The 26,742-nt window shown below is 49.2% G+C and overlaps 1 protein-coding gene across 1 annotated transcript in view; it reads left to right on the top strand.

The window, feature by feature from the left end:
* The first annotated feature begins 13,400 nt into the window (after nt 1-13,400).
* IGSF21 (immunoglobin superfamily member 21) overlaps nt 13,401-26,742 on the top strand; it is a 142,858-nt gene continuing 129,516 nt past the window's right edge. Inside the window, exons 1-2 of the mRNA XM_077130696.1 lie at nt 13,401-13,488; nt 13,568-13,680. Coding sequence (XP_076986811.1) covers nt 13,401-13,488; nt 13,568-13,680 — 201 coding nt within the window. The remainder of the gene's footprint in view (nt 13,489-13,567; nt 13,681-26,742) is intronic.

Genomic DNA, 26,742 nt, shown 5'->3' with positions numbered 1-26,742 from the left:
GATGACACATATACTGCTGGGCCAAGTTAACTGCCCAGAGTTGGGTTCAGAGGACTGTAGATTAGGGATATGATGGAACAAACTGGCCACCCAGCCTCAAGTCCTTCACCATCTCAGCAAGGTCCTCAGACATACTTTTCTGGTCCTCATAACATCCTGCACCAGCCTTGAAGTTAGGATTGGCCTTGGCCACTGGTCATCCTCTTGCCCCCATGTGGGTCTGTTGTGTCCTACTGGTCTAACCTGGTATCCAAACCCAATCGTCCTAAATCTGCTTGTCCAAGCAAGTGTGTTTCTCATGTATTTCCTGACACTGAGCCCCCTACCAACCCCCTTTTCCAGTGTCTCCCCTTGGAACCATGGGCAGAAAGAGGAGTGTAGGAGTCAAAGGGCCTGCCCAGCCTGACTGTGTATGACTGTGAGAAGGCGTCCTGTGTCTCTGAGTCTCAGTGTCCTCACCTATAAAACGGGGCACTATCCCTCAGAGTTGCAATGAGATGATAATTATAGATGTCCTCCAAAAACTGCCAAGACTAATTACAAATTCCCACATTCATTTAAAAAAAATATATTGCATTCCTACAAAATGCCAGGCACTGTTCTAATTTTTGAGGATAAAATAGTGATTAAAACTTACAAAATCAAGGATTTCTGGTTCCAATTTGATAAAGAAAAAACCAGCGTTCTTTTATCCTCCACTAATTCAACTATAAAACCTGGGAGAAATGTATGGACACTTATTGGAAACTTAGAAAATAAATACTAGCAGACAGATTAAGTAAGAACATGAGAATTTGAAATGCCACCAAAAGAGTTCATATAAATCAGACCTAAAGTGTCATTAAGTAATACTCAAAATGTCCAGAATATAAACTAAAATCACTTGATGTTCGAAGAAACATAAAAATCTTAGCTCACAACTTCCAGGAAGATGGCAGAACAGGGCAGACTGAGCTCACCTCTACTCCATGGAACGACTATAAAAGTGACAGAAAAATGACCAGGACAGTGGTCCAGGGTACGAGTGACCAAAGAGGGTCTCCTACACTATGTAAAGATGAGGAAGCAGAGAAATTGGGATGGAGAGAAAGGGGTGATTTCCTTGGTTGTGACTCTGTCCAGGGCACGTGGTGGCACTAAGGACAGAACTGGGGGCTTCTGCACCCCTGCTTGTCCCCACAGCTGGCTTGGGAGTTCTTCCCTCTCAGCTGCATAGTGGGAGTTTCCATGGGGAACCCTGAAGCCAGCAGACTTGGTTTTCCTGTGCAGATCTCCCAGCGAGTGCGCAGTGCCTGCATCTGACCCCTGAGACAGGCCACTGTAGGCACTTGGTTTGTAACAGAGACTGGGAAAGACTCCTTTTGGGAGGAGGGGGAGACCCAGCATGGAGCCAGTCTGACAGTTGGCTTGCAAAGGGGTCTCTTTGGGTCCTGCTACTGCTTCCCTTTCCCCTTAGAGGTCCGGAGCCCTCAGCCATGCACGGGTGGACTGCTGGGCTTTTCCGGTTTGGCTGAGGGCAGGAGTAGCTGGAATGCTCAGTCCCGCAGTCCAAGGTCATCCCAAGCAGGTGCCTGGCGACCACCAGAACTAAGACTTCTTAATTTTAAAGCCTATTATAAAGCCACAGCGGTCAAAACAGCATGGCAGTAGCACAAAGATGGAAGTATCGATCAATGGAATCAAATTGAGATTGTGGAAATAGACCACCAAATCTGTGGTCACCTGATCTTTGGCAAGGCGCTGAAATCCACTGAAATGGGACAGAATAGTCTGTTCAACAAATGGGCCTGGGAAAACTGGGTATCAACAGCCAAGAGAATGAAAGAGGACCCCCACCTTCACCCTATACAAAAATTAACTCAAGGTGGATCAAACACCTATGGGGGTGCAAGGTTAGTTCAGTGGTAGACTTCTCACCTGCCAGGCAGGGGACCCAGGTTCGATTCCCAGTCCATGCCCTTCCCAAAACAAACAAACAAACAAAAATTGAACAAATATAGCTGCAATAACAGGATACTCACATGGAAAAAGAATGAAAAGTGACCCCCGCCATACAGCATACAAAAGAAATGGATCAGAGCAGGCCATGGTGGCTCAGCAGGCAGAGTTCTTGCCTGCCATGCCAGAGACCCAGGTTCGATTCCCAGTGCCTGCCCATGCAAAAAATAAAAAGAAATGGATCAAACAAACACCTAAATATAAGGGCCGGTACCATAAAACTCCCAGAAGAAAATGTAGGGAAACATCTTCAAAACCTATTAATAGGAGGTAGTTTCATAAACTTTACACCCAAAGCACAAGCAGCAAAAGGAAAAATAGATAAATGGGAACTCCTCAAAATCAAATGCTTCTGTGTCTCAAAAGACTTAAGGTGAAGAGGCAGCCAACTCACTGGAAGAAAATATTTGGAAACTACACACTGGATCAGGGTTTGATATCCAGTATATATAAAGAAAACATACAACTCAACAACGAAAGAACAAACAACCCAATTATATGATGTGCAAAAGATATGAATAAACATTTTTCCAAAGAGCAAATACAAATAGCTAAACAACACATGAAGAGATGCTCATCTTCATTAGCCATAAGGGAAATGCAATTCAAAACTACAACGAGATATCATCTCATACGTATAAGAATGGCTGCTACTAAACAAACAGAAAACTACAAATGTTGGAGAGGATGTGGAGAAATTGGGACACTTATTCACTGCTGGAGGGAATGTATAATGGTACAGCCACTGTGGAAGACAGTTTGGCGGTTCCTCAGCAAACCAAATATCAAGTTGTCCTATGACCTGGCAATACCACTCCTCTGTATATACCCAGAAGAGCTGAAAGCAGTGACATAGACATTTGCACACTAATATTCATAGCAGCATTATTCACAGTTGACAAAAGGTGGAAGCAATCCAGGTGCCCAGCACTAGACGAGTAGATAAACAAAATATGGTGTAAACATACGATAGACTATTATACAGCATAAGACAAGGCCCCCAAATCCACTGAACTGGGGCAGGACCTGAAATGAGGTCCTGAAGCATATGATAACATGAATGAACCTTGAGTACATAATGCTGAGTAAAACAAGCCAGATACCAAAGGGTAGATACTGTATGATTTTGCTTACATGACTCTGGTAAAGGTAAACTCAGAGTCTTTTAATGTAGAATATAGGGGATCTAAAGATAAACGGAAGCTAGAAATGGGTGAACGGTTACCTAACAAGGTTTAACTTAAATGTACAGAATGGATAGAAGCGATGGTAGTTCATTAGCAGGTTTATAAGTAATATTGCTATATTGAAGGTGAATGTGATTGAAAGGGGTTGTATAGAGCCATGTATCTCACTGATTAACACTGCAAATATAAATAAATCCTTGCATGAACTATCTCAAAGGTATGAATTTTGTACAGAGTCAATAGTAGAGGGATATAGGGGGAAAACTACTATTGCATGCTATGGTCTATATATAACAGGAAGATATCACCAGTACCACAGCAATACTAGGGGTAAATAACTGGGAGAGGGAGGAACAAGAGTTAAGGGGATTGGGGGAGTTTTTCTTTAGTGAGGACATGTGTCTCTGTTATTTTTCTCTTTGGAGCAATGAACGGTGTCTAAAATTGAGAGTGATGTTGATTGTACAACTAAGTGAGGCTACTGTGAGAAATGGACTGTTTATTTTGGACATTATCCATGCTGCCCAGTGGATGGAGGTGGCCACCGGGTGCAATGACTGAGAAGCAAGAAGGGAAACTGTGGTGTATACGTATGATGGAATATTGTGTAGTTACAGAAAGAAATGACGTTGTGAGGCATGCAATAAGGTGAACGAACCTTGAAGACATTATGGTGTGCAAAATAAGGCAGAAACAAAAGGACAAATGTGGTATGGTCTCTTTTAGAAAATACTTATAAGAAAATTGGGGCTGTGATTGTAAGCTTTCATAGCAGTCGCATTTATTCCTAAGTGTTAAATGTTACTTTTAGATTCTAAGATGCTGTGCTGTATGTGTATAACCTGGTGTTCTCCTGGAACACTGGATACCTGTGTGACACCTAAGACTCAGAGGTGGAGTTCTGCATCGCTACATACAACTGTTAAAAAAGAGAGAGATCAGGCATCATTTAGAGATAAGAATGAAGCCAATATTCTTGGAACTAAGGTAAATCAGAATACAGGGTAAAGGAGAACAGTGTATTTTAGAACTTCACCTACTGTATGAGACCAAAGGAAAAGAGCTTTATTCTGTCCAAAGCCTAAATTTCCTATAGCGTGCAATCTAACTCTACTTGTCTGCATGGTTCATTTAAACAACCCAAACACATTGAGGCCAGAATGGGAATGAGGGCTTGTCATTCTGTGTACCTTAATATAATATCCAGATACATCCCAGAATATGTTGAGCAGATCATTTAAAAGTACTGGCAAAGTCCCTTGAGGGACTGAAGAAAAAATATGGAGCTATTAAACTTTCCCACTTGGGAAATCCCTGATAGTCTCTCAAACACTAGGGACTCCCAAGTCAGTAGGCCAACCAATCTTGAGGTTTGCGCTTCTGAAACTTATTTCTGTAGTGGAGAAGCTGAGCCTACCTATAGTTATGCCTGAGAGTTACTTCCAGAGAACCTCTTTTGTTGCTCAGATGTGGCCTCTCTCTCTCACTAAGCCCAACTCTGCAAGAAAAATCATTACCCTGCCCCCTCCATCAGTGCCTAAAAGAGTTCAAATAGAGTTGAGAAGCTATTCTAGAGGGTACTCTTATGCAAGCTTCAGCTAGATATTGGTAATTGCCACAGTTTGTCAAACCCCAACCAACATCATTCGTGTTAACCCTAAAGAATACCCAGGACTCTATCAGAGATCCTACAAAAGTTGCATGTACCAAGTTTACTTTTAAGAAACCCAAAACCTTCGGGTGGTTCCTAGGCCAGATAAATCCTGAAACCCAGAGGTGCCAGTCTCTCCAAGAACATGAACCAGTTCCATCCCCCTATCCCATATGTTGACTCCCCTTTTCAACATGGAAAAAGTTAGAATGGTCTTAACCCAAATATCCCTAAAGAATGGGAGAAGGCTCAAAGGAGTAGGAGGAGTTATAACAGAGAAGTTAGGGTTTAGAGATGAGTATGACCACTGAATCATATCGATATTTCTTTTTTAGTCTTCAGTGTCTTGGAGCAGCTACAAGGAAAAACCTGAAATTGTGGAACTGTAACCCATATCAAACTTTGAAAGGTCTTCTGTAACTACTTGTTAAAATGTACTTTGAACTTTGTGGCATTTTTGTATCTATGCTATATTTCGCAATACAAAATGATGTCAGCTCAACATGGGGAAATACAGTCAATAGACTACAATGAAGAGATGGCACAGATGTTGGAATTATATGACAAGGACTTTTTAGAAAATTATAAAAATGCTTCAACCAACAATAATGAATTAATATTATTAAAATAAATATTGAAATAAATATTAAGATAGAAAGACTTGGCAAAGAAACAAAAGATATAAAGAAGAACCCAATGGGAATTTTCAGAACTGAAAAAAATGCAATAACTGAAATAAAAAACTCACTGAGTGGATTCACCAGGCTAAAGATGACAGAGGAAGGAGTCAGTGAACCTGAAGATAGATCAATAGAAAGTATCCAATCTGAACCACAGAGAGTAAAAAAGAAATATGCACACAAATGCAGGCTCTGCTCTCATGGAGCTTACACTCTAGATGGGAAGATGTCAGCAGACAGTAAACTAATAAATACATATCAGGCAGTAATAAATGTTTTAAAAAATAAATTCAGGGTTGAAAATTGGAGAATGATGGGGTGCAGTTATATGTAGGGGAGTTAGACAAGGCCTCTCCAAGGGCTTGGCATTAGAGCAGGAAAAGAGGTGAGCAACTGAGTCCTGTGGATATCTGGGGAAAGGTTGTTTTGGGAGGTGGGAGAAGCAAGTGCAAAGGCCCTGGAGCTGAGATATGCTTGGGGTGCTCAGAGATCAGCAGGGTTCATTGTGAGTAGGCAGAGTAGTGGGCAAGAGTGAGGGGGCTGTAATCGGGGAGGTGCGCAGCAGCAAAGGAGGCACAGGGAGCTCAGTTAGAAGGCGCTGCAATAGAACAGGCAATAAGTGATGGGGGCTGGGCCCAGAGCGGCGGCCGTGGAAGGGGAGGTGGTCATGTTCAGCAGAGGTTCCCCACCCAGGACACGGGAGGGAGTGTGAGATCTGCATTTCTCTTTGGGAAGGTTCTTGGATAATTGAGTCAATTCATCTGAGCTTGTGAGAGAGCATGAGGCACCAGACTCTCGCCTGTTGGTGGAGTGGGCATAGTGAAAAACGAGGGAGCTGGTTTCCAGCTCTGCAGCAACATTACCAGGAGAACCAGGGCCTTGAACTCTGACAATGAGTCTGCCGAAGCTGGCAACCTGTCTCAGGTGGACACCCACTCTGCCCTTCTACAGGACCCTGCCATTATGGTGCTTGGCAAGGGGTGCAACGCATGGCATCTTAGCTGCCTCACAGCTTCTCTTATTCGGTGGTTCCTCTGCCTCTAACCACCGCACTGTCTGCAGACTCACTCGTTGTGTCTTACGTGCTAACATCTTGATGGGGTACCGCGCAGTGCCGGTTTCCTCCATTAGCGTGCTCACGCCTGGCCTCCAGGAGAGGCTTCTGGGTACCTAGAACTGGCACCAACACCAGCCCAAGATGTCATCAGAGGCAGGCTCAGATGCGCCTGTGGGCATGGAGCCTTCGGCTTGGGCTGCAGAGCTCCAAGCCCACAGGGAAGATGTACCTCTGGGAGGACCCTCCTGGGCACACCACCCACTCTAATAATGGACAGTCAAGGGGGTGGGCAGAATTAAGGTGTCCTTTCATACAACACCTACTGTGACCCAGGGACTGTGGCCTGTAGAAACAGCTCTGGGTCTGGCCTCGTGGTGGATATAAGTCTTGAACAAGTCATTACAATTCACTGTCAGTGTCCTGAGTGGTAGGAAAGGGGGGACTATGGTAGCCTGGGGAGTCAGAGTTTTCTGGAAGAAGTGGAATTTTCACTAATCCTTGATGGATGAGCAGGAGCCATCTGAACAAGAGTAAAGAAGAGGGTCCAGGACCAGAGACAGCCTGTACCAGTGCCCAGAGGTGAGAGAGAAGGCTGCACACAGGGAGAGCAGAACGCAGGAGGGCTGCCATGAAGAAGGAGGAGTGAGAGGGTCGGAGGAGCCAGAGGGCTAGGCGGGGGTGGGCTTACCGGGCAAGTATGTGCAACTTTTCCTTAAGAGTAATGGGAAATCCCTGAGTGCCCTCAAGGAGGCCAGGGGTGTGCATTTTAGATCACTTTGACTACTGGTGGAGGAAGCTTGAGAGGGCCTGGAAGGTGCAGGAAGTTCAAGACGAAAGCATAACCATACACGTTATTTACTTCACCACCACCACCATCGACCAGGCATTCACAGGGACTCAAGCATTGGGTAGAAATGTAATGCTTACTCTCAGAATTCTTACAACTGTCAAGGGAAGCATTTTTATCTCATTACAGAAATAGGTTGAGAGGCTGAAGTGGTTTGCCCAAGGGCACCCATGAGTCACGATGGGATCACAGACAGGAGGACCAGCTCTTCCTGGGTGGCCTGGGACTTCCCCAGTTTTAGCACTGAAAGTTCCACATCCTAGGAAGCCCCCCAGTCCTGGGAAAACTGGGACCACTGGCCGCTCTAACATAATTGGTGTTTCCTTTCGCTACATCCCAAGGCCCCTTGCTATCCCTCACTGACCCCGTCCACCCAAAGGGCCCATCCTGGGCCATCCATCTAGGAACATCCCCCTCTGATCTGGAAAAGGGGAGAGGAGCAATGCAGGGCTGTTGCAAGGTGAGCTTCCAGATGCAGGAGCTGTCTTTCATCGCCTTGTTGGGAGGGTGCCTGGTTCCTAAATTTTGTGAAATGTGTCTGAACCGGGTGGTGTAAACGCTTCAGAGATGGAGGGGAGAGTGATGGTGCCATTTAAGATAATGAACTGCTTAGTTAAGATGGATCCGTCGCTGCACCCAATCTGCTCCTCGATTCCACATAAAGGGGGCTCATGCATCGAGGCTGATGGGTGGAAAATTTGATGCTGAGAAAGGCAGCTCTGTCTTCAGCTGGTGGCTAATTAATTGGCGCGTCCACTCTCTGAGAGATGGCATTTGGTTATACCAGGAATGAAGGTTTCCTCTGGTTCCAATTTCCTTGTCAAGACCCAGTTTCTGGCTCAGGTAACACCCAGTAAGGGCCTGATTGGAGCTGGAAGCCCTAAAAATCCAGTTATACTCCTCGTTTTACAAGTGAGGAAACCGAGGCCCAGAGAGAAGGTCCCAGAGTTAGTTAGCGACATTGCTGAGACCATAGGGGATATGGAAAAGCCTGTCCCCCAGGCAGGCCTACCAGCCACCCCTTCCCAGTGACCCGGAGTCTTGAGGAAAGCCGGCCCAGCCCCAAGGGGGCTTCCATTCAGGAACACGCTCTGGGATTTTGGGCAGCGGGCGCCATCTGGAACGTCCTCTCTGGCTCTCCATCCTCTCCCTGGGGGCAGGATTCCACATGGAGCTCCTGGTTTTGACCCCTGCGGGGATGTCTGGCTGAACTGGTCATCTTGGAATCTTTTCCTTCTCCCGGACCAGCTTCCAGATGTCAGTCCCTGCCCTTCCCCCTCTCTCTCCAACAATCTTTCCTACAGTGGACAGTGGGCAGTGAGAGGGAGTAGAGGTCCCGGAAGCGTGGAGTGGCTCCCCCCCTCCCCCCATACAGCAGTGCCCACCTGCAGGGGCAGGGCTTGTGGCAGACAAAGACCTGACCGTGCATCTGCTTTATTGTTCCTTGTGCATATGACCCAAGGACACTGAGCCCTGAGGAGGCTGAGTAACTCACCCGTTTCACCACTGAGTGCTAGAGCGAGAGCTCTGAACCGAATAACTGACTTCAAACTTCCTGGAGGCCTGTGGGGTGGGGAGAAGTGGGGGAGGGGGAGGGGGTAAGATTTTCAGGGAAGAAGCAGTGGGAGATGGTGGAATTTAGTGAGATGAAAGCTGGAGGAATGTCGGTCAAACCTAGAGGAGAAAGTTTCCTATATTTTTCCTTTCGGAGAAATTTCTCGTCTGTGAACACTTTCTAGCTCCTCTCCTGGGTGTGCCTGCATCTGGGAAGGTGATTTCTCACCTGTAACCCAGGTGTTGGTCCTTGCCCCGCACATCTGTCAGATAAACACCACATCTCTGCCTTCCCACGTGTAAAGCTGCCCTGGGCTTGGAGCCCAGCATCCACCGTGCCTGCCCTGCCCTTGGAGGAACCCACAGCCCATCATCAAGGGAATGGGGACCCCTTCCACTCACTCTCCAGGCTTCTTTGCCTGCAGTCTCCATTAGCTCGGAGCTGCAGCAACTTGTCTGCCCTTCCTGTCCTCACCTGGCCCCGCCCCTGCCACATGCCTGCCGCCCTGCCCTGCTCTGGGAGCCAGACCTCTCATGAAGATACGGTAGCAGCCAGGGAAGCAGTGCATCAGGGGCTGCCCACCCAGGATTCCCCAATGACCTCAGCAGGTCACCTGGCCCTACCCTGGACTATAGCAGGAGCTGGTGGAAGGAGACTGGCTTCAGGGTCACACAGATCTGAGTTCACATCCCATCTCTGTAGTTGCATCGAGGTACTGAACACGTCTTACCCACTCTCAATGACAACTCCTCCTTTGTGAAAAAGGCATATCCACGTGCTAACTTCTCAGGATGGTGTGAGCATCAGAAATGCCTGGCATGTAGCAGAGCTCAAAAAGCAACCCTTGCCTTATTCTTATTTTAATACTCCACTGATACTAACGGAGCTCACATTCCAGAAGGAGAAGCAGGTGTGTGCACAGACAGTTACACTCCAGTGTGACATACGCAGCAACTGCAGGATGGGACAAGGCGGGTGTTGCACGATCTGATGAAAAAAGGGGAGTGAAAGTGCCATGAAAATCCGAAACTGCCATGCACCCAGGGAAGGGCTTTTAGTCCTCAGAGTTAAGGCCTCCTACCTTCTCAGCAGCGTGGAGGCCTGCTTCATCAGTTCTCAATAGGGCTGGGACAAAGAGAGGGCCTGCGAGCATTTCTCCTCTGCCCTCCTCCCCCCCTACACCCCAGCATGGAAAGGGAGGCAAAGCCACTCTTGACTCAGCCTGGAGCGGTGTTTGCTGATGTTTGCTGCAGAGGCCCCTAGCCGGGCAGCCCTGGGGTGAGGTGCTTAGGGTCTTGCAGTAAGAGTACATGCCTCCTGCAATTTTGTGCTCCAGGCACCTTTATCCTAGTCCTAGCCCTGGCCCTACTCCCAAAAGTTAACTTGGCCAAAGAAGGTCCCCAGAGTGTAAAAATTTAAGGAAAAATGTCTTGATCTGGCCTACGTTTGGAGAGTCACAAAGCCCTCCAAGCATACTCCAGCCCCAGGCCTCTGCACTTATGGTACCCACTGCCTGGAATGCTCTCCCCTAGATATCCACATGGCTCCCACCTTCCTTTATTCCAGCCTCTGCAGAAAAGCCTCCCCACATCACCTGTCTCCGTTACTCTCCGTCGCTTTACCCCGCCGTGGCTTTCTTCATCACACTTATTAAGGCTAACATATTTGCATTATTTATTTCATCATTGTCTGCTCATCTAGAAGGTCGGTTCCATGGGGTCAGGGACTTATCTGTTTTCCACTGCTGTAGCCCCCGTGCCAAGAACAGTGTCTGGCACAGAATAGATTTTCAACGACTATGTTCTCCTAAAAAGAAGAAAGACAGGAAGAAGGGAGGAAAGAAAGACCCTGAGAAGTCTTGGAAAGAAAGAACATGTTTAGTTGTGTTTAATTCTATGTTTCTCAAACTTAGTTCATGATCCAAATCTTGTTGCCTGAAAGAGCTGGAAGAAGCCCCCGGGCATCTGCACCCACTGGAAAATGCCTTCCAAGGCATCAGAACCATCTCAGTCACGTGCCCACCTTCTAATTCACCTCTTCCAGGACCCCGGCACCTGCCCCTCTGGGCTATGCAGTGGGCTGTTCCCAACTCTCACTCTGGCACATGCCTGTGAACCCACAAGGAACTGCTGCACCTGTGGGTTCTCCTGGCATGACCACCTGATGACCAGGACTGCAAACCCCAACCCCTTCACCCTCCAGCAGGCTCACACCTGTAATTCCCTCAGCTTGCCAACAGTGACCCTGCAAGCTGGCACCTCCACCCCACCCTGGCCTGCCTCACGTGCACGTGCCATCTGCACCCACCTTGGGCTGGCGGGTGCATTTACACATCTGAGAATGCATCCTGCCCTCCTCCACCCAGTGGGAGAGGACGCTTCTCTGGTCTTGGGCTTTGCCACCTGGACCTATGATGCTCAACTCTTACCTATTCAATACCTATATTATTCCTTGAAAGGTGAGACCTCAGGGCAGGGCAGCCCCACTGGCAAGGTGAGCCAGGGAGACTGGCCAATTCATGGCCCGGGATTGGAGCAGGTCGTGTCAGGTCCCAGACTCCAGCCTTTGTCCTACAGCTACCGCCCTTCCCTTCTCTCCAGAGCTGCTTGAAACATCAGGCATACAGAGCTGCAGGTGAGAGTTTGCCCCACTTTCTCCATCTCTGACATTTTCCATGAGCCGAAAGGCTGTGTGTAGTATGGTGGTTATCAGAGCCAGAGGCTCTGGGTTTGAATTCCTTCTCTTTCACTTATGGCTGGCAATCTCGGCAGATTCCTTCACCTCTGCTTCTTCGTGGAAAGTGGGAATTAGAATAGCTTCTCTCTCATCGGTTTGTCAGGATGATTAAATGCATGAATGTCGATAAAGCACTCAACTCTGTGCCCGGCAAGGCAGAGTAAGTGCTGCGGAAATGCGAGCGGTTATTCATATTTCACACTCGGGCTTGGCCCAGAGTCCTTCCTGCTATTGGGTCCTTGTCCCTGAGAGTGGCCTCCTTGATTGTCCCTGGCTCAGGACCTGGCTGAGCCAGGGACTTCCCTGACACCCAGGGTGGGTGAGGCTGCCCTCTCTGCTCCCACAGCCTCCCCTTCCTCCCTCCACTGAGTGGTGACTGGTTTATGGCCTCTCCATCTCCCCCTGCACGCTCCTGGAGGCCGGGCAGTGCTCGGCCAGCTCTGCATCCCCGATCCCACTCAGGACCTGCACAGAGCCGGCAGCAGCCGACTTTGGAGTTGTGCAGATGAGGAAAGAAAGAGGCAGAAGAACTGCCCTTCCATCTGCCCAGGTCACTGCTTCCTCGGATTGCTCAGGCTCCAGGACTCCCGGGGAGCCCTGACCTCTAGCCTAAGTTAGAGGCTGCCCCACACCTTCACGGCCACCCCCACCCCAACTTGGAGCCCGGGACCCGCAACCTTGGGCCACGCAGGCTGTGTCTGACTCCAGGTTCCAGATTGATCCTTTCCAGATCGAATCTTGTTTTTTCCCTGGATTGTTGTAACCATTAAGTTCCAGGCAGGGGTCAGGCCCGGGGCTCAGTCTGCTCCAGTTGCCTGCACAATTGAAATCCCTGATTCCATCCTGGCTAGTTTTCTCATTAAGATGATCGGACTGGATTGATCCATTAGATCAATGGCCGGACATGGGCCAGCAAGAAGCCGGTCGGATGAGCCTCGACGAGCAGCCCTAGAATGAAGTCCCTGCCGAGCTGGAGTGGGCATCCAGCCCCCTGGGATGGGGTTGGGAAGGCAGAGAGTGGGTCACAGGCCTCTCCAGGCTGGAGTGTCCCCAGGGGGCGGCCACCATGCCTGTGCTCCTGGGGGCTGGGCAGAGAATCCGAGGGCAGCTCGTGAACGAAAAGCATTACCTGGTGTTTACAGGACTGCAGATGCCTGCCCAGGCAGTTGCCCCTTAATCAGCTCCTCCACCATCAATGCCACCTCTACGCCCTTTGGGCAGCAGAGGGGAGTATGACGGGAAATTTGGGTGTTGAGGGGAGCAAGCAGGCGTCTCCCAGGGTTGTCTTCTTCTTTCACCAGGAGTGATTGGGTGGGAGGCTGGGAATGGGTGGAGTTGGGCATCCAGGACACCAAATCCCAGCGTGGGTTTCGTGGGGCCCTGGCTGTGCAGGATAGCCATGGGGCTAAGGGATGGGAAGGGTGCTGTATTCCTTTAGAAATGTTGAGTTAACTGCATTTCGGCAGGTTAATTTCCCACAGGATTTAACACGCTAACGCACATGGTGATTCTCTAAAAAGGGGTGGGGGTGGAATGGAGATGCAGTGTCTGACCCCAGGTCATTTCTCTGGGCTGTTTTGTAGAAATACAATGGGGTACTTCCTCAAGGGGCCAGCAGGTCCTTCATTTGTAGAAAAATTCATCCTGAGAAGTGTTTTGGAGGTTGGAGGGAACCATTGGAGCCTGGAGATGGCCCTGAGAAAGAAGTCAGAAACAGCAGCTCCCCCCACCACATCCGCCATCCACATCCGCTGCGATGCGAACAGCGCCCCCTCTGGTTGCGTGACGCAGCGTCTTCCCCTCTGTCCTCCAGCTCCGCTCACACCCTCACCGCCCCCTTCTCCTTTCTCCCACAGCCTACCTGACCGTCAGCATCGAGCCTCTCCCCCCCGTGGTAGCTGGGGATGCCGTGACCTTGAAGTGTAACTTCAAGACGGACGGCCGAATGCGCGAGATCGTGTGGTACCGGGTAAGTCACCACCGCCGTCCCCTCCACGCCCAGTGCCAGGGCTGGTGGCCTCAGCCCCAGCCCAGCCCTGAGATTTCCGGGGCCCTCTGCCAGGTCCCTTCCTCTGCCGAAACCTCTTCTGCCCTCAGGACCCGTCTTTTTCTGGCCTCCTTTGTTCCCCCTGCCCTTGGGCAAACCTCACCATACCAAAGGATGTGTCACCGAGAACACAGTGGGTGCTGCCTTCCATTAAGAGCCACAGACTGTCTGAGGGTGGAATCTAAGGCCTGAGTCTTTGGGGAATGTTTTTGGCAGAAGAGAAAGTACAAGAAGGCTCCCCGACTTCTCTGTAATCCAATTACAGGGACGGTTTACCACCGACTCCATCTACCTATAGGACTAGGCCTGCATCTGAGCATGAGGTTAGATGGAGAGCGGATGTTGCTAGAGCCCAGCAGGAGTCCACCTGTCCAGAGCCCAGGTGTGGGCTGCAAGAGGATAAACGTTGGGCCTTGGGCGCTGTGGTGACCTCGTTATCCCCGAGAGAAACCTTCACGCGCCTGGACGGTGCCCCCCCGGCTGCTCTCCCTTTGCCACAGAGGAGGTGGGACTGGCTCCAGACAAAACCCAGGCGTTATTGGCTTTTTCCCACAGTGCCATGCTCAGGCCGGCCCCGAGTGAGACGCTGCCACTTGGGCACAGATTAGATAGAGAACTTCCCTTCCGTGACCTAAACCCAGGGTTGGCAAACTTTTTCTGTAAAGGGCTGGATGACAAATATCTTCATCTCCGTGGGCCAGGTGGTCTCTGTCGCAGCTCCCAACTACGCCACTGTCGTGCGAGAGCAACCACAGACAATGCATAAAGGAAAGGGTGCGGCTGCCGTCCCATAAAACTTTATTTATAGCACTGAAATTGGAATTTCATATATGTTCATGTGTTGCAAAATCTTCCCTTTACCTTTTTGCAACCATTAAAACGTGTAAAAAACGTTTTCAGCTTTCAGGCTCTGCCAAAACAGGCGGTAGGCCAATTTGGTCTGCAGGCCACAGTTCACCATCTCCTTTTCTAACTTTTATAAACTTGGTCCGGCTTTCTCCAAATGAAACCATTTGAAAAAAAAAACTGCTCCAACCAACCTGCTCTGGCTGAAGCACGGGGAGGGGTGGAGGTGGGCCGTGCAGTTTGGGGGCTGCCACCAAGCCCACTGCTGAATGCACTGAAACCAGGCATCCGAAGCTGTCCACAGCCTTGGCTTAGGACTCCCTCAACTTCCGTCTCACTCTTGGTCCTGCCCTGCTTTGAGCCATTCCTTCCTTGCTGCTGCTTCTTGCATTTTTGGTCTTCAGGGCATCGTTTGCCGGTAAGGTTACATTGTTGGCTGCCATCTGGGCTCCTTTGAACCGAGTTTGTGGTTCTCCATCTGAACCATGGAGCCCTTCTGCTGGGATCAGCTCGAGGGTGCTCCACCCAAGCTCTCCCAGCAGTCTGGCCTCTCAGCTGTGAAGCTGATATCCGGGATCAGGCTGGGTCCCAGTGCAGAGGTTTCCAACCTAGACAGATCAGTGGACCTAGAGAAAGTCAAAGCCGATGTGAAATAGTGCCCTGAACTGAACCAGTAAGAGGCGTGTTGACAAGATGTGGGAACTGCTCGGCTGGCACATGCAACCAGCATCTCATTAGCACCTGGCAGAAGAGCTGGGGTAAATCTCCTCCCGCTTGCTGCTGATGGTGGGGCCTCGTCTTTCCCTCAACCGTCCTGTAGGGGGGGTCAGAGTTCAGAGCCGTGGATGACCAGAGAGAGACATATTGCATCCCAAGGGGAACAGTTAGGTAATGGAGGTGGAGGTGGGAAAAGCTTGGAGACGGGAAAATACCACTGGGCCCCTCATTGCTTTCCCACCCCTTAAAGGAACTGCCCTCGCTCTGGTTTGACATCAAGCGCTGCTGCACTCACTGCAGAGAACCTCCCTGCAGAGGCGGCTGCCGGGGTAAGGGGACATCCAAGGCCAGCCCAGGCCCGGCCCTGGAGGAGGCCAGAAGCAGGAGTCCATGTAGCTCAACCCTGTCCTCTGAGGATGGGGAGTGGGGACTGGGGTGGGAGGAAGGAGGTTCTAGTTTGGACAGAGATTCTCCCTCCCCTTGTCTGCCCCCAATGTTGGGACCCCCTCCACTCTCCCCCACTCCATCTCTCTCTGCTCTGCAGCCTGCAATCATTTGACAGCTTTCAGAACCAGCTACATCTCGTATGGGTGGCAGGCTCTGCATATTGGTCTATGGTAGGCTGCACTAATTAATTTATTTATTTCATTTCACGTCTTTCGATTGAAGGACCCTTGAGGGGGGTGGGGATGCAGATGTATGTAAATCACATGCAAATCACCCTCTGAAGCCAGATGCTTGGGCCCTTTAATTCCATAGCCAGACTGAGGCTCAGCTGACCTATTGCTCTCCTTGGAGCTGTGTTGCCCCCCCCACCCCCAACCCCTACCCGGTGCCCTGGGATGGGAAAGGATGGAGGCAGAGGATGGGAGGAAATTCCAGGGAGGTGATTCCATCCCGCTGGTTTTCTCCGTGCCTCCTGCCCCTCTGGCCCTGTTACCAATGGCCTCGTTTCCCAAGGAGCCAGCTGAATGGAGTGAAAGAAAACCGCTGGCCTGGTGGCACTGAGAGCCAAGGCTGGCACAGGGCTTCTGAAGGGGACGGGAGAAGCAGCCACAGGCGTCCCAATCTCCCTCCTAACCTTATCCTCCTCTGAACCCCTCCTTCCCCACCAGACAGCCCCCTACAGCTTCACTCCCCAGCTCCCTCTCCCTCACCTACCCCTACCCAAACAGGGAGCCGCTGAGCACTGTTTGTTTTCTGTATGTGTGTTTGCCTCCCTCCCCAGCTTCCTTTCCCCGTGCCCCGTGAATGAGCTCACAGAGCCCAGCTTGGAAGGAAATGAATAGATTACACAGGCCCAGCCAAGACTGTGTCTCCAGTTCCTTTAGAAGGGAGAAGCAGGGCATTGTGACTCAGCCGCCACTGCCCGCTCAGCCCAGTGTGTGCAAAATGGCCAAATACATGTGTCAAGCCCAGCAGCCTCCCCTCTGGTCCTAAAGACAATGTCTAAGATATAGGATCAGACTGAGCTTTCAGAAAACATCGTGAATGGATGTGACTCTTTGGGTAATTTAGGGGAGCTGAAGAAATTGTCTAAAGTAAAACAGGTCATCTCCCAAGGGTAACAAGACCTCTGGTGAACACTTAAGAAGCTCCTGCCTTGTGGACTCCTTAGAGGTGGGAGTAGGAGATGGGGACGAAGCCAGCAAGGGCTTGAGCTTTGGGCACTTTGTCCCTTGGACTGGCCAACTAAGGAGGCGCCCTCCCAATTTGTAGAAAAGGAGGCCAAAATTATATGCAAGGTAAAAAGAAAGATGTGGTTGGAAAGTAGATGTGAACGGAACGCTGGATCTGTGCTGACCAACACAGGGGTTGTGAGCCACATGTACTGTTTAAGTTTAAGTGGAACTAAAATAAAAATTAATTTCTCAATCAGACCAGTCACATAGTTCAAGTGCTCACTAGCCATAGGTAGCTGGTGGCTACCCCCCTGGCCAGCACGGGTCTAGAACAGTTCTATTGTCAGGGAAAGTTCTCTGGATACCTGAAAGCTGCTCTAGATATTTAAGAATTGTTTCTGTGGCCTGTGGAGTATTCTGTGCTTTCCTGACAAGGACATAACAGTAAGTGTTCATTGTTTTTTCCATCCAAACCAGCTCCAAAATTAATTTCTGTAAAATGAATAGCATTTGTTTGTAATCTGCCATCATTAGACTCGAGAGGGGGAAGGGAGACCGTGGTAACCATTCTCAAAAATGATGTACTTTCTATGAAAACACGTAGTCAAGAGCGCTTTGAGGCTCCTGAGGTGCTAGGTTTTGCAGTTGTCTACGAAGCCCTGTTCAACGTAAGGATGTGTCATAGCCCTTTCCACCACTTCCCCATCTTTTCTCCACTGTTGCAAACATTCATCCTCCCTCTTGGGGTTTTCCAGGCTCCATCTTCACAGCTCATGAACAGAGCTCTCTTTTTATTTCTAGAACGGTACAAGGGCTATTAGAGCAGGCATGCAGTTCCACACTTTGGCCAGAAGGAGGCTGTCACCTAATAACAAATCATCCCTGGCATTAAAAACAAACTCTAGAAAAGAAGTGGTAAACAATCTTCTTTGCCTAATTGGTGATTTACATACTCATGCTAATAATACTCAATTTAGCAACTAACACAATTGAGCTTTTACTGTGAGCCAGGCACCAGATCAGGTATCTATCTGGCATACTTACCACATTTAATTTTCACACTGGCCCTTTGAGGTGGGTACTATTATTTACCCAGTTTTTCAGATGGAGAAACTGAAGCCATCCAACGAGGCTGTGTTTCAGTTCATGTTGCCTTCCCTGATTTCTCCAAAAAGCCAGATGTTTCCTCATCTGTGACTTGCTAGCCTCCTTGTGGCTATTCCAGGGCTTACCTCATCATGTCACAAACCCCAGCTGCCCAAAACACTGGGCTCTGACCATCTCAAGGGCCAACAAAGGCCATGTCTTTTCACCTCTGTATCCTCAGCATCTAGCACAAAGTAGCCTCAGTAAAAATTTGTTAAATGAACAAACAGTAGAGCTATCAATACAATTGCATGTACACATTTCAGCAGCCCAGCCATACTGCCCACTGCTGGTTAAGACGTGTTGGATGGACTCTGTCTGTTTGTGGGGTAGTATGGGTCTCTGTACACTCAAGGGGCTTTGTGGACTGTGGAAAAAAGGAACATTTCTTATTAGGAAACACTGTCTAAAGCCATTTAGCTAGAGGTCGCCTGCCCAGCAGGCAAAGCCAAAGGTCTGTTTACATCATAGAAATCCATTAAACAGCCACAGAGAAGCCTGGGAATTTTAACCTTTCACAGCAATTTTTATCATTTCTCCTTTGCTTTGTCTCCTTCCTTTGCCATTTCTTCCCAAGAGCTACTCTGGGCCCAGGTTACAAGGCCACAGAAAAGAGAGCCACGGAGCAAGACAGAAAGAGAAGGAGATCTACACACAGTGATAAAGCCTAGCTTTCAGTATCCCTTATCTCACCTCTGTCACCTTGTGAGGAGAAGTGCATCTGGGAGGTTTTTGTGTGTGTGGAACAGATGCCTTCCCCGTGACGCTACCTGGTGAGAGCCAGTTCCCCTTTGAGGGTGTGTTGAATGCCTCTGCCAGCTTGTGGCAGCTTTGGGCCATCAGAGAAGGTAATGAGGCAGGAGGCTGGGAAGGGTGAGGTGGAAAGAGGCAGGACTCTGGTATCAGAATACCTGTGCATGAGTTCTAGGCATGGGAATTTGGGGAGTAGCCTCACCTTTCCTCATTTGAGAAACCTCATCTGAAATTGGATATGAAAACGACTACTGTGTAGGCTTATATGAGATAATGTCTGTAACCCAACAAGACCAGTGTTGGGCTCATGATGGTGCTTACTCAGTAAATGGTGTCCATTATCCCATCACATTTCTTAGACTAATCGGATCTACAGAAGGATGTTACAGAATAAAAATACAGTGGAAGGTGATGAGAGGATCATCAGGATCAAATCCTTTGAATTCCATCCTATCACTTATATTCCCAAGAGATATGAGCAGAGACAACAATTTAAGCCTGCAGGCTCTTTTGTCCCTGTGTGGTGACCTCAGAGGATTTCCACTCTTTTGAAATATCATCAGAGTTAAGCCATTTCAATGGATCTGAGCTCTCCCTGAGGCAGGGAGCTATTTCAAAATGGTTCTCCTGACATTGTTCTCTCTTAGTTTCAATCCTTGGCCATGTTTTGTTGCCTGAAACAAAATAGAAAATGATGATCATAAAGGAACTTCACAATCAAACAATATCATAAAGGCAAGAAGGCAGGTACACTCTTGGTGACCGGTAGAAACCAGGGCCTAAATTCCTACTGGCTTAGAGCCCAGCCTGGAAACCACCCAGGCTGGCTGCTCCCTGCTATTCCTCTGGCTCCACACCCTCATCTTGAACTCACATATCTCACAGCTCCGAGATCTGGAGGATGAAGAAAGTGAGGAAGACAAGAGGTCTTCTTCACAGAACCAGGACCAAGTCAGCCCAAGCTGCCTTCTCCAGGCTCCTTCCCCCACCCCTGGCCTTCCAAGGTATGCCCCGTACCTTGGACAAGGTATGCCCCATGTCCAATCTCATCACACCTGTCATATGTGAAGGAAGAGAGAGCAATCAAAGAGAGGATTCACCAAAGCACAGCTGATTTAGAGTGAATGTAGTAACACGTTTCCAAGTCCAGTCCCATTCCATTGCAATCCTTTTATTCCACTCAACCAAAGCTTCATGTTCAACCATTGTGGTCAGAACCATCCTAGACCCACACCCCATATCTTCCTCCTTGCTGGTGGGATGATGGGGGACCCTTAAGCTCCCCCTGGAGGTCAAAGTGTAGATTGCAACCCCATTCCTTCCTGCAATGGAAGTTTGGTTGTAAAGGGTTCCCCATTCTGACTGCTTATTAGAACTTTTGGAGGGGCCTGTTAAAAAATATTGGTGCTGGAGCCTTCATTCTACAGTCATTGAATCAGAACCTTCAGGGTTGGAGCCTCAGGGAATTTGTTGGTGTAACCAACTCCCTAGATGATTGTAATTCAATTCAATGGGTCCAGCCAGGGACCATGCTCTGGTGTTTGGGAAACTCTGAATACAGGGAGCTGCTCTGCTCATTCATTCAATATTAATTAAGCACATATTTACTGAGCCAGGATGGCTCTAGGGTCTGGGGGTGCATTGAGGAAAACAAGACAACAATATCTTGTGCTCATATAGTTTACCTTTGGGGTGGAAGAAGAGGAGTGAGAGAATGAAAAGATGAATAAAAAGAAAAATACTGGATAGTGATAATTGTGGTATATATAATTAAAATAGACTAATAGATGATGACGTGGTGTGTCAGTCTGCCAGGCAGCTATGACAAATGCCACCCAAGGTGTTGGCTTAAACAATGAGAATTTATTGGCTTACGGTTTGGAGGTTAACAGACATCCAAAATTGAGGCATCAAGGCCATGCTTTCTCCCCAAGGTCTGTGATGTTCTCATGCTGGCTGCCAGTGATCCTTGGGGTCAAAATGCCTTGGCTTCTGTCCCTGCCTCACATCACATGGCCATGTCCTCTCCTTTGTCTTCTGGGTTCTATTGACTTCCAGCTGCCAGCTCCTCCATGTGGCCATCTCTGACTCTGTCTGAATTTCTTCCGTTAAGAAAGGACTCCTGTAATCCAGATGAAGGCCTGCCCCCCATTCAGTTGCATCACACTTGAACTAAAAATAACATCTCCAAAAGGTCCTAGTCACACTGGGTTCACTCCCATAGGAATGCAGATTAGGATTAAGAACATGCGTTTTCATGGGGTACGTGCTCAATCTACCACCCATAGAAAGGGATTGAGGGGTCAGATAGAGGCTCTCTCAGGAGGTACCATTTAAACTGAGATCTCAAGGACAACGAACCCACCATGCCAAAGGAAGGAGAAGGAACTTTGGGGCAGAAATAAAAACAAATGCAAAGGAACCACGATGGAAACATGATGCATATGTTCAAAGAACAAAACCAAATCCTGTGTGGCTGGAGCAAAGTGAACCAGGAGAGAAGTTAAAAAATGAGACCATTTTTTATGGGCAGGGACTGGTAGCCAGGGAACTGAATCTGGCAGTATTCTAAATGCAACAGGAAGCTTTGGAAGGTTTTAAAAGGTCCCTTCTGGGTGGAGAATGAATTGTACTGGGACACAAGCCTGGAAACAGAGGGACCATGTTAGAGATTATAACAACTCAGGGAAGAGGAGAAGACTACAATGGCCTTAGGTGGAGACTACAATGGTGGTGGTGGAGATGATGGGAGGGAAATTCATTCTGGTTTTTAATTTGCAGTAGAGTCTAAAGACCTTGTTCATGTGTGGAAGGGATGAGGAAAAGAGAGAATTCAGAATAACTCTTGGCTTTTGAGTTCGAGCAACTGGGCATGGATGGTGGTGTGTGCTGAGATGGGAGGATAGGAGGAGAGGAGTAGGTTGGAAGGAAGGGGCCCTATAAGCCACATTAAGTTAGAGGTGCCTCTAAAACATGGGGATAGAAGCATCACAGCAATGGATCAGACTAAAAATCTGGAATTCTGGAGAGAGGTCAGGACTGGAGATTTATACTTGAGGGGCATCAATGGACAGAGGATATTTAAAGCTAGAAGCCTGAATGAGATGACCTGGGAGGCAAGAGAAGAGGACTAAGGACTGCACAATTAGAACTGCACAATTTAGAGATAGAAAAGTAGACCAGCAAAGAGACTGAGAAGGAATATCCAGCAAGATATGAACAAATCTTGGAGAGTGGGTGTCCCAGATTCCAAGAGAAGAAAATGCTTCGAAAAAGAGAGTATAGTCGACTGTTTCCAGTGCCACTGAGAGATGAATTCAGACAAGAACAGGGGCATGACCATGAACTTAGAGCCCCTGGTCAAGAGCAGTCTCTTTGGAACAGAAGCCTGAAGAGAGTGGGCTTAGGGGAGCACAAAGGCAAGCACTGGCCTGGCCTTGAGGTTTTGATTATTAAGTAGATTTGGCTTTGAACTTCTTGACAAACATTTATCAAGTACCATAAAGACAGGATTGCTTCTATATGGTCTATCTCCATTTGCAAACTGATCATAAGCTACCAAGCATGTTGATTTTTCCAAATTTCCCCAGCCTTTTAATCTGGAGCTGGTGACAGCTTTGCTCTCCTCCTTGAGAATGGGCGAGTGACTGCTCAGACAGTTTAGGGTAGTCTAGAGTAATTGCACAATGCATTTAGTACTTGGAGGAAAGACCCCAGGTCTAGCACCCAATTTGCTCAGTGGCCCTTGTGACAGCAGCTGTTACACACCTTTCTAAACCCCCTCCCAGAGCTAGCTACTATAGAGGGCTGAAGATACACAAGAGAAGGAGGTGGACTCACTCTGTTCACAGGGTAAGCTTCTAAGCCTGCCATGGCTCATTATGTTATTCAGACCTGTCTCCTTATCTGGCCAATGGGCTAAGCATCTCATGAGGACTTGTGTGAAACAAATGAGACACCCCATGGACAAGCCATTCCATCACCCCCAGTGCAGAAGAAATAGGCTGTACTTATATCAGTTCATCCTCTCTTTCCCACCTGGCCAAATCTTACTCATGCTCTGCTCTGTGAAGCCTTCAGAGCCTTCTCACCAAGATAGAATTAAGACAGCCCTCTGCTGGGTCCCCTCAGCATGTGGGACCTCCTTTGCTGAGAGAGCTAGCACCTGCACTTTATTACCCCTCTCTGTGTCTGTGGCTAGGTCTTATGCATCTTTTTCTCCAACGTCTGTTATGACCACTGGCAGGCCCTGAGCCAGAGTCCTTATGAGAGCTCTAGATCCCTAGGGAGTATGTGTGGGGGCTTCTGGAGATGCTTTAACGTCAGAAATTATGCCCACTGTGTTGTGGGCATTTTGGGAAAAACAGGGGCTGAATCTTCTCAAAGGCATCTGTGACATCTCCCCCACCCCCTGGTGGAAAGTTCCAGAACCACAGCAGCAGATATGCAGGTGGTTGTCAATGTGAGAGGCACAGGACATCATTGTTGCACCCTTGGGTCTCAGAGTCTACCCTCAGGATGGATCTAGGAAAATGAGAACAAGGGGACTTTCTGCATCAGAAAGGTCCATGCACTTTCCGAAGACCTGGGTGGGGTTGGCGGCAGGGGAGGGTGCAGTCAGCACAGCTCGGGCAGCCTAGGCATGTGCACAGATGCCCTTGGAAGGAATAAGGAGATAAGAAGCCAAGAAAGGGAGAACTTGTTTGGCAACACATTGCAGTTCTCCATAAGGAGAGGTGCTTTCCTCTCCTTATGAGGACAGAAATCTGTCCTCTCTTGGGGATTAAGATCAGGTTTCTGATATGTTTTCATAGAATGCTGATAAGCTCTTGGCTTCCAAACTGTTGAGAAGGCATGCCAATATTTGGACCAGACATCTAAATGACAAGGCGTTTTACTGAGCCACACACCAGTAATAGGGTCTCCCTTTGCATGGTCTTGAAAGACATGGTAGACTAACCCATGCAAGCAGAACATGTGGATGGTTTAGCTCACTCTGGGGAGTGTGTCCTGCATAGCAGAGGAAAAAGCAAGGGCCTGGGGGAGAAACATGCTGTGTGACCCTCTACAAGCCACTTCCCCTCTCTGAGCCTCAGGATCTTCATCGGTAAAATATAATGGTGGATGATATCGTCTCTATAGAATTGCTGACTTTTTCCCAACTCGCAGCCAACCTCACCTCAATCCTTTCCCACAGGGGAGTCCATTTTGGGGAAAGAGGCAGCAGCTTCCCAGGCCAAACCACTGCCTGGAGGGAGACTGACCGCTGCTCATCCGAGGGTGGAGACCTGGCCTGAGCTGCGGTGGGGCCTCTGAGCCAGGGAGCGTGCGAGCTCTATTAAGCCCAAGTGTGCTTTGGCAGACTTTTCCTGCTTAAGTCCACCAAGTTTCAGTGACAAAGGGGCTGATTCAAATGTTGGGGAAAGATTAAAAGTGAACTTCTAAACACTCAAATGAAATAAAATAACAGATCTGAAGACAGGAATGCTTCCCAGAAAACTTCCTTCTCTCTAAAACCCTCCTCCTCTCCCACCTTTCCTTGCCTGGTGGGCGTGTCAATCTCATCTGAGGACAGCTGTATCCTCTTAGGAGGAGGCTCAGAGAGCTGTCAGAGGTGTCAGTGCTGCTCCCTCTCCTCCCCCCCCCTCCCCGTACCCCACAATTAACCAGAGCTCCCCATGGCAAGGATCAAGCTCGAGGTCCTTGGCCCAGTTTAGACAGCCTTTCTTGACCGAACCTCCGTTGATCGATTCCTCCAGCCTTGTCTCCTGCCACGTTCCCAAATGGGCCCGCCACTCGAGTCATATGGCCTATTTGAAGTTCTCAGGAACGCGCCAATGTGCCTTCCCACCTCCGTGCGGGCGCATATGCCGCCTCCTCTGCCTGTGGTGCCCTCCCCCCCTCCATCTGGCAATCTCTGACATGCCCTCCAAGGCTCAGCTTCAGTGTCACCCCCTGGAGACATTCCCCCATCCTTTTATCCCCTTCCATCTCTCCCCTTCAGCGTTAGATTCTCATAACACCCCTGTAACACTCAGAGCTCCACCATATGACTTACCACGATGAACTCCGGTGTTCATGTCAGCAGCAGATATTTCTTTAGCACCTGCCACGTGCCAGGCACTCAACTACACACTGGGAATAGAGCAGGGAATGAGAAAAATGTGATCTCATTTTTATGGTGCTTAGAGTTAAGCAGTGAAAGCAAATATTACCCCAAAAGATGGTCACATAAATGTTAAAATTTGAAAATGTGGTCACTGCCCTGAAAGAGAAGTACAGGTATCTGCTAGTTGAGGGATTTTGAGAGGACTTTGTTATAATAGCTGGATGACTTTCTCCCTAAATACAAGCTCCTTGTTTTGTCTTTGTTGTTTTTTCTCCTGAGATGCCGAGCACATGACTTAGAGAATGAATGAATGAAATGGCTCTGAGGGACCATCAACTTTTAGTTGATGAAGGCAAGAACTTTCTCACAATTCAGGCTTTTCAACAAAGGATGGGTGTCCCGGGAACTGGTGGGTTCCTGGGGAGCTGGGGACTGGAAGTGGCCACCTGTCAAGAGCACACAGGCCAAGCGAGTCCTGGCCGCCTGGGCGCAGCCCAGGGAGACCCTGAAAAGTTCTTTTCAGCTCCAGGATTCCATATGGCATCACATTCAGCCTCCCAGCAATGTCGTCACAGGTCTCAGGCGTGGGAACGCGAGGGCCAGGGGTCAGTCCACCAGCCAGCTTGGCCAGCCCACCCGTCAAGTGGGGGGCTTCTGCACGTACCGGGTGCCAGGAAATCTGAGCGGAGCTTCTGGAAAGCGGGCGCACGCAGTGTGAGGGTCCACAGAGGGTGCCTCCCCCTCCGAGCGAGCCTTCCCAGAGGCAAGGCTGGCAGACGCCTTGGGAGCTGAGCTGGGGACAGAAGGGGGAGGCATTGAGCAAAATCCACAAGGCCGCTCTGCAGCCAGATGGCCTTGTAAAACACATCTCTGTCCACCTCACTCTGCCCTGGACACAGCAGTGACACCCCCTTTGTTCTTAGGGTCAAGACTGAAATCCCCAAATTACCTGGCCCTGGGTGCACCCATGAATGAAGAAGCTGACCATCTTCAGAGACCTCTGAGAGCCTTAACAGAAGGAAGAGGAAAGGCAGGGCAGAAAGAACCCTGGACACTAAACACTGTGATTCCCTTTGTAGAGCTGGGGAAACCGAGGTTTCAAGGTTGCAAGTGAAACAAACAACTTGCTCAAAGTCACATTGTGGGAGAGTAAAACTAAGCTTCAGCCTTCTATGGTCAACCCCAAAGCTGTGCTCTTTCTCTCAGGCTCCATCCTCGGGGGGGGGGGGCTTCTCTCTGAGCAACAGCCAACCTGAGGGTGCTTCCCTTGGAAGGGCTGGGCCCTGTGGCTTGGGGATCCTGCCGATGGGCAAGACGGCACTTAGCACCCTTCTCTCCATTGTAAACATTGCTTGACCTGCCAAGCATGGGTCCGATGCTATGCTGGGTGGGTCATAAAAATCACCTCATCATCTCTGCACAGAATCAGGCCTGTACTCATTTTACAGATGGGGACTTCAAGGCTCGGGGGGGTTAATTCAGGGGCTCCAAGCCTCTCAGACAGTGGGTGATGGAGCAAAATTTGTAGGCGGATCTGTCTGGCTCCCTTTCCTGCAGCCCCACCTGCTCTCATCCAGGCCAGGAGACAGGGAAGATGTGCAACCCTGTTTGGGAAGCTCAGCTGCCCACGCCATGGGAGAGGGGCGAGGGGAGAGGAACGGTGTACGGAAGAGACCTGGGCTTGGCTACGTTGAGCTCCCTGCATCGCTGCACAGCAGGAGCCCCCTGTCTCTGCAGAGACGCCCAGCCACAGACCCACGTGGGGGGCTGTCAACATCAAACAAGGACAAG

The sequence above is a fragment of the Tamandua tetradactyla genome, chromosome 2 (genome assembly GCF_023851605.1).
Source record: "Tamandua tetradactyla isolate mTamTet1 chromosome 2, mTamTet1.pri, whole genome shotgun sequence".
NCBI lineage: Eukaryota > Metazoa > Chordata > Mammalia > Pilosa > Myrmecophagidae > Tamandua > Tamandua tetradactyla.
This window is presented reverse-complemented; position numbering and strand designations above follow the sequence as displayed.